Genomic DNA, 8363 nt, shown 5'->3' with positions numbered 1-8363 from the left:
CTCCTTTCACCTCCTTTCCTGCTCTCTAGCAATGTTCTGTTGTTTGCTTTCATTTCCACTTTCTGCCCCCACTCCCTCACTTCCTTTGCCCCCCTCCTCTGGGATCCTGACTCTTTCTACAGCCTTTCTACTGCTACTGCTTGGCTCCTCCTTACTGCTGTCTTTCTGCCACACCCCTGATCTTCTGGTAGGAAAGATCTACACCTAGCCTTCTCGGACTAGGGCGAAAAATCTCGGAGGGCCCGTGTGCAAGTTGCGCACGTTAAGGATTCATTGGTGGTCTAAAATCGATAAGAGTAGGCTTCGGCCGCCACCCGAGCAAAAATCCAATATTTCCTACCAACTGAAAATATTAGGTGTGTCCCGAGTATCTTTGTCACTTGGGGTGTTTACTTCGCATAGACTGGGTTGGCCAAGACAGGCAAGGGCAAAGCAGCCCGCCTCCTATATGATCTAAAAGTAGTGTCGATGGGGATATGACGCTTCATTAATTATTATAATTTCAATTCTCCAAAAAAAATTCTTTACTGTTTCCAGTTTATTTCTTTTCATCTGCAGTCATTAATATCCCGCTCAGGCTGCTTCGACACTGTCTGCGGGTCGGTGGCCTAGTGGTTAAGCTCTCAGACTCGCACTCGTAAGGTCGTGGGTTCGAATCCCACCACGGCCCAACGTTGTGTCCTTGGGAAAGGCACTTTACACGAATTTCCCTCACTTCACCAAAGAGGAAATGGCTACCCAAGCTAAAGACAGAGAAAGATCTTGTCAGTTTGTTAGTGTTTGAGCGCTTAATCAGCTGCTTGCACTAAATGCTTCTCGGGAGGCTGAGATTACTGAGAATGTTTCTGAGTGTTTTATTGGTTTGCTGTGTGTAAAACACATATAGAGCTTGCTGTCGAGTGGGGATATGCGCTATACAAATAATATCTATCTATCTATCTATCTATCTATCTATCTATCTATCTATCTATCTATCTATCTATCTATCTATCTATCTATCTATCTATCTATCTATCTATCTATCTATTATTATTATTATCATTATTATTATTATTATTATTTCATGTTATTATTATTATTACTTATAACAGCACGTGCTGAGTGGGTTACATTATCCCGCACATAACCCGAGACACTCGAAGGAACTGAACACGCCTTACCGACATCTGTGGTGTAGCGATTAGGTGATTCGCCGTCGCATGCAGGAGACTTTTGTTCGATTTCCGAGCGGGGAGTATTTGTTAATTTAGTATCACTGTCTTTCTGCTGGGATGTTGAATACCTCTCAGCCAAAGTTGACAATGGCAAGCAGGGTTACAAGCTTGCCTCCCAAATTTTATTGATCTAAATTGTGGCGTTGTGGGGGGGGGGGGGGGGCGTGAAATACTTAAATTAAAAACAAAATTAGAACACACTTCATCAGAGCACAGCGGAAAAGAGCTTCATCTTTACAAAATAGACGCCCTTGCAACGATCTGAAAGTAGTGGTTTGTAGCTGCAAAATCTGAGGTATTGTCATGGGGTGATTTTTATCCGGCCTGACACAACTGATTGCTGCGTGGAGCGAAACTGGCATTCTTCTCACTTTGAAGATAATAAACGCGTCCGTTGTCTGTAAAGACGACCACTTCTTCTTCTTCTTCTTCTTCTTCTTCTTCTTCTTCTTCTTCTTCTTCTTCTTCTTCTTCTTCTTCTTCTTGGTGTTTATTGGGCCATCTTCGACCCAGTATAGATCGTTTAAGAGGCGGGCTTCCGATCGTGCCTGTCAGGGCCAACCCGGGCTAAAAGGGATACAATATTCCAGCGGAAAGACGGATCGAGATACTCGATACAAATTTTCTCCCCACTCGGGAATCGAACTCGGGTCTCCTGCGCAGGACACAGAGAAGCGCCAAACCATTTACACCACAGACGCCAACGGTACCATTACTTATTATTTCAGGCTTGTGATGACGGTGTTCTACAGAGGAGCTCAGTCTAAAGAATAGTTTTTCATAAACTGTGTGGTCTTATATAATAATTATTATAATCATGTACGTTCTCCCTAGTGGTTCACTGCACTTATTATTTTTTATAGAGCTTATACTTGCATGAGCTAGAGCGCCACTTAAATTCAATCTATTATTATTTATTTTTTAACTTGCTAATACATGATGTTTTAAAAGATGCATTTGCAACTTGCGCAATTTCTTATTCTTAGTAATTGATATATTACGGCTTATTGTTTGATCTCTCTTGACTGAACATTGTGTGCATGGGTGTGGAGAAAGGGCCCAGTTGGTGCTAGAAATTGAGAAAACATAACTAAGGTTGAAGTCTTTTTTCTCCTAACTTTGTTTTTTACACTTTGTTACAAAATCTGGCATAATATCTTTAAAACTACTCAAGATATTTGAAAAGTAAAAAAAATGTATTGAATGTGCTTAAAGAATAACATGCCTTTATTTTAATATCCAGAATTTCCGACAACGGGGACTATTCTTCGGGCACACACTCACCCGATCACATATTGTTTTGCCGTACAAACGTAATTGGTAACGCTTCAGCACAAAAAGGGTTACTTTTTACTCCCCCCAAATCTTGCTGAAGCACATGCACATTCTGGTCATTCGACTACACATAAAGACGTGTTGTCAAGAGGTATGGCTTCATTATTCAGACAGAGATTTCTATTTTGTTTTCTTGTCTGAAACTTTAAAGCAATTTGCATAACACGAAATATGCAAATTTTGTTTCTGATTTGTATATGATGGATCGAAATGTGCCGGAACATTGTCTTTGCTCTGCCGCTGATCGGACATAGCCCCTCATAGTAATATGCCCATTTCGTTCTTTAAGAGTCAAGGATCGGTCACTCAGCAGAGTTCACGGGAAGTTACTCTTGACCGATGAAATTTCTGCCATTGATCGTCTGCAGCACGTCCCCTCCTCGGAAATGACTAAGCGAGAAGTTTGCCCAATAGGGAAATTGGTTTTAATTTCCGCTCATTTCTGGACATTTTGGCACCGGCAACCATTGATCTTCACTCTGCACGTTCTTATCGCCAGCTTTTGCATCTCACAAACCAACTCAAGAAATCAAATTGGAGTCCTATCACAACATTTTAATAGGATTTTTATTTACATTCACTGTGCAAGAAAATGTGGTTCGTTGAAGTGAAACCAGGCGCTCGTTGAGATAATGAAATTGAAACACCCGTTTTTTTCCCGCCTGTTGGACAATTTTGATCTTTCTTTTCTTATTACTCAACACCATTTACGTCCATTTAAAACACATTTTGGGGGAGAATGTTATTGAAAAACTTTAACAGAAGGCTTTAAAAAGTAAATTTGCGGTTTCCAAGGACACTCAAGCTTTGGATGTCACCAAACTGGGGAGGCCATCTTCTCATTAATTTTACCTCAGATACCATGCGACACACACACCTCAATCAATCATAAATATCTGAACTTCTATTCAAGAAAGCTGGTTATTTCTTCAATACAAAGCAAAGATTAGTAATGACCAACCTATGTGATGATACTAACAACTCCATTTATGACCAAACAGTTGACGAGCGCCTGATTCCACCGAGTCGTGTCACATATTTAATATTATGATCTTTATTAACATGAGTTTTGTAAGAAAATATTTACGCAAGGGTAGGCACCACTTCGGGTGCAGGACGCTGAAAAGATTGCTAGTGATCTCCTAGACTAGTCATCAGATGCAACAAATGAGGTTCAATGTCATTCATAATATGCTTTTAGTTCAGTTCTTGGTTTAATAGTTAAAACAAAAACAACAACACACACAAAAAAAACACGTGCAAACAGACAAAATGTTCTTGGTCTACTTTGTTGACAGTTCGGAGGGTACTTGAGACAAACTATTCTAAAACTAACTGTTTTTCTTTCGTTTTTAAAAAACATTTTCAGTTGGGTAACTGAGATGAAACATTCATAGCGTACTGTGTTTTAGGTCAATGGGTAGCTTTAAGTGCATCCCCCTTGCAAGCAGAAACTATGAACTACATTCCTGTAGGAGGAGGTTTCTATTTTGAAATCGAGTATCTTCGTCTGTCTGCTGAGACATTTTGTCACGCTCAAATCAAGTTGGATCTGACGTCGAGGTTCGTAAGAAGTCTGCTTTCTAGAAACATATATATTGTGTTAATGTGGGCATATAGCTTTTACCATTTTTTAATGACAGAAAAATCCACTTTAAAAAATATCTTTGCAAGAAGCTTTGGTCAGGCAAACCAGTTTGCTTCACACAATTCCGAACGACGGGTGTACGCAACATCATTTTTCAGGCGTCCCTAACAGTGGAAGGGATCGATGCTTCTCCATCTCGTGGTGCTGACCTCTGATAGCGATTCTGTTTACATGCACTGGGATGGGTACCACAATCTTGGGCTTACTGCCTTCGACGGAATGTGAGTCGGGCATTGCCCCGTGACTACTACCAACACGTGCATGGACGTTCACGGCCTTCACCCTCTTCCATTTCGCCCGGCGGTTTTGGAACCAGATTTTGACTTGAACTTCGCTGAGTTTGAGCTGCGCAGCTATTGTAGACCGCTCTGTCAGAGATAAGTATTTCTTGCTGTGGAATTCTTTCTCTAGTTCCAGGAGCTGGTCGTTGGTGAACGCTGTCCGGCGTCGGCGCAGTTTATTATTGCTGCTGTCTCTTTTGCTGGTCAGATCGTCTCCATCGTCACTGACGCCGCCGTTGCCACTTCTTGAGGCTGACATGTCGAAAGCAACATTGTAATGGGGAAGATCTTGAACGTTGATGTATCCACCCCCTTGCAAAGAACCATTTGACGAGCGAGTGGGCGAGGTGGCTTTTTCAAAGAGTTCTTCCTTCGGAGAATACGATTTCGAATCGTACGTGATCTCAAATTGAGGTTTTTGTGAGAATTCGTTACTTGAACCACTTGATCTGTGCTGTTGTGTCGACAATGTTTGCGGTCCACTACTGTGTAACTTGTGATCACTGAGTTCTTCACAATGCCCAGTATCAGTTAGGGTTCTGAGATTACTCTGGGATGGCTCAATCATAAATTCTGGCCTGGAAGAATTAAACAGTGAGGATGTGTTAGGAATGTATCTGAGAGATGAAGTCGACCCTGGTTCTATTCTCCTGCTATAATCCGTTGTAGAAATTTTATGACCGAGTTCTTTGACATTCTTAAATGCCCCTTGTCCCCATAGAAATGGCAAACCCCTGCCCTGGACATCCTTATTGTCGGCACATTCTCCAACAGTAAAAGAAAGTGAACGATTCTGGAAAGCTGAATTGCGAGATGAACTGTCGTGTTCCCCTGTGTTTGAGCCGCTGCTCTGACACAATGTCTGAACTTGGTGCGTTTGATCTATGGTCGTTGTGGACATTGACATTCCTAAGGGTCTCTCCTGGTCTTTTAGATCCTGAATATCGTACCCCGAAGACACCGCACAAGTAGTTGGAGAAGTTTCCATGTCAACTTGTCTCGTGGGTATTGGAAAGTTAGTGTTAGGGCTTTCTTCAATCTGAACTGACTCTCGATCAAGATGTAAGGAGCTATTGTTACTTTTCCCCTCCACAGCTGTATCGAGTGGTGTTTCCGCACTATCGTAAGTATTAAATGTAGACTGGGCGTCAGTGGTTTTATTAGTGTTAAACGTCAGCTCGTGAGATGGAGCTGAGACTGATGCACCACAAGTGTCAGAAGGAATTAACCGTTTTCTCTCTAAGCCAATGTATGCTTTATCACCGAGAAGAATTCCACTGACTAGAGCGTCCGAATAGGGGACACTTGAGACAACACCTGACTTCAACTTTGGCGAATTAATTCTATCTTCTTTTCTGTCAGAAATATGTTCAAATTTTTTGGAAAGATCTTGAGCCTCAGTTTCGCTGTTCAATATTGGTTCTGTGTGATGGCATGTTTCCGGATTTTCGTCCCTGAGATCACAAATCTTTGATTTAAGTGTATTCTGATCTTCATCTTCAGATTGTTTTAGCACAGAATAAGTGTTGTCCAAATGAGTCAAAACGGAGCATTTGCCTGTCACCACATACGATGTACTTTGAAATTCACGTCTCCATTTGTGGTTATAAGTAGGAAAATCGCAGGGAATTGAGCCGGGGAAAAGGTTTAGTCCACGCTGCTCGTTATATCCGGACTCCGCACTAAGCTCTGGGTCTGCAACGCTGGTATTTACGCTGTCTTCAGAAGGAAAATGTTCGTTGAGCGGACATGACGGATGTAAGTCTGTGGAGCCGGCTGTCGTACAGCTTGTGCAAGATGGGCTACTCGGTGATTTCTCAGGATTCTGCATCTGCCCTGGGGACAAACATGTAATACTGTTATATATATATACATAATTGTAATAATAATAACAGTAATTAAAACAACAACAACAATAACAATAATAATAATAGTAATAATAATAATAATAATGATAATGATAATAATGATGCTGATGATAATGATAATAATAATAATAATAATAATAATATTAATAATAATAATGATGATAATAACAACAACAATAGTAATAATGAAAATAAAAATAATAATAATAATAATAATAATAATAATAATAATAATAATAATAATAATAATAATGACAATAATGATAATAATGATAATAACAATAATAATAATAATAATAATAATAATAAGAAGAAGAAGAAGAAGAATGATAATAATAATAATGATGATGATGATGATAATGATAATAATAATATTTAAAAAATATTGGTAATAGTAATATGTCTACAGGTGAACCTGCTCTAATGCCACCTGTATAAGACAATGACCTGTACAAACGGCCACCTGTATAAGACAATGACCTGTACAAACGGCCACCCGTGTAAGACAATGACCTGTACAAACGGTCACCTTTATAAGACAATCATGTGTACAAATGGCCACTTTCTATACTTTCCTCCCTTGTGGTTTTTTAAACATTATAATGACCCTGTGTAAGGCAGCCACCTATCAAAGACGGCCATTTTCTCCTCTAGAACAGGTGGCTGCCTCAAACAATTATGACTGTATTATTGCCCCAGCAGAACATAACTGTGAAAAAAAAAAAGGTAAAATAATAGGTTCAACGCCCCTATCAACACTACTAGGTTATTTAATAGTAATAGGCAGGACCGCCGATTTAAACGTCCATCTCCGAAAGGACCAAGCCAAATGGGAAATTCGTGTAAAATGCCTTTCCCAAGGACATACGGTCGGACCAAGCTGACGTTCGAACCTCCGAACCCACAATCTCATGATTACGGGTCCGGTAGCCTAACCACTAGGCTTCCGACGCCACTCACAGCGTGTTGACAAAATAAGTTGGATTCTACATCTCGTCATCCACAAATGGGGTTTCGGCCGAAAATACACACATCAAATTTGTGCATTTTCAACTCATGCAGTTTTCTTCAAGTTAAACATATATATTATCATTTATCGTTTTCTATTAAATTAGACAAACCCAACCTATAAGGTCACTGTATCTATCTGTGTCCATAGTGTTAGAATCCGAAAAATAACTCATTTTGTCAGCACGCCTCACCAGAAATACTCTCGGAATTGTCCCCCTGTTTTTAGAGGCCTTAAGCCAATACAAGGCGTTGTCTAATAAAAGGGTGACAGAAGAAAATCAACAGGGGGATGACATGGTCCTGGGGAATTAATTTTACCCATTCGTGTCTAGTATAGCATTAAACTCGCACTATTATTTTGAAATATATTACGAGTTGGGTTGTTTTTTTACACCGCTGTTCACACAATGAAGAATGTAGACCCTTTAGGAGGAGGGCTTCCGATCCCGCCTGTCAGGGTCGACCCGGACTGAGAGAGATGCAACATATCTCAGCAGAAAGGCCGAGACACTTGATAAAAATTGTCTCTTCTTGAAAATCGAACCAGGTCTCCGGTCTGCGACAGCGAAGCGCTCAACCGCTGCTACACAACCAACACTGGTAACTCGTATTCATTAAAAAAACAACAACAACAACAACAAACATGACGTACATGACCTCTTAAACCGTCAAGTTGTGGCATGCTGTTAACGACTCTATTATTTTCATCTTAAGCAACAAATACGGCTAAAAATATTCATCCAACTTATACAAAATTTAGCTGTATAATAGAACGTTTCAAAGCTGGAAAAGAAATCATACGCCTGCCAGCCTAATCGCGATTTAATGACGAAATAAATGTCTACAGCCCTTGTCAAAAACTGTGGTGGGTGGCGTATGTAGAAAAAAATGGGAACATCTGCTGATGTTTGTAAACTGTCCGTTTTTTCTTTGCATTTCTGTGTGTGTGTGTGTGTGTGTGTGTGTGTGTGTGTGTGTGTGTGTGTGTGTGTGTGTGTGTGTGTGA

General features: G+C 40.4%; 1 protein-coding gene across 1 annotated transcript; it reads right to left on the bottom strand.

Moving 5' to 3' along the window:
- Positions 1 to 3083: 3083 nt before the first annotated feature.
- LOC101847891 (homeobox protein MOX-1-like) lies at positions 3084 to 6308 on the bottom strand. Its single transcript, XM_005104624.2, has one exon. The coding sequence runs from the start codon at positions 5464 to 5466 to the stop codon at positions 4285 to 4287; it is 1182 nt and encodes a 393-aa protein (XP_005104681.1). The 5' UTR covers positions 5467 to 6308; the 3' UTR covers positions 3084 to 4284.
- Positions 6309 to 8363: the final 2055 nt, after the last annotated feature.

Source organism: Aplysia californica, unplaced genomic scaffold (assembly GCF_000002075.1).
Source record: "Aplysia californica isolate F4 #8 unplaced genomic scaffold, AplCal3.0 scaffold00428, whole genome shotgun sequence".
In the NCBI taxonomy this organism is placed as follows: domain Eukaryota; kingdom Metazoa; phylum Mollusca; class Gastropoda; order Aplysiida; family Aplysiidae; genus Aplysia; species Aplysia californica.
This window is presented reverse-complemented; position numbering and strand designations above follow the sequence as displayed.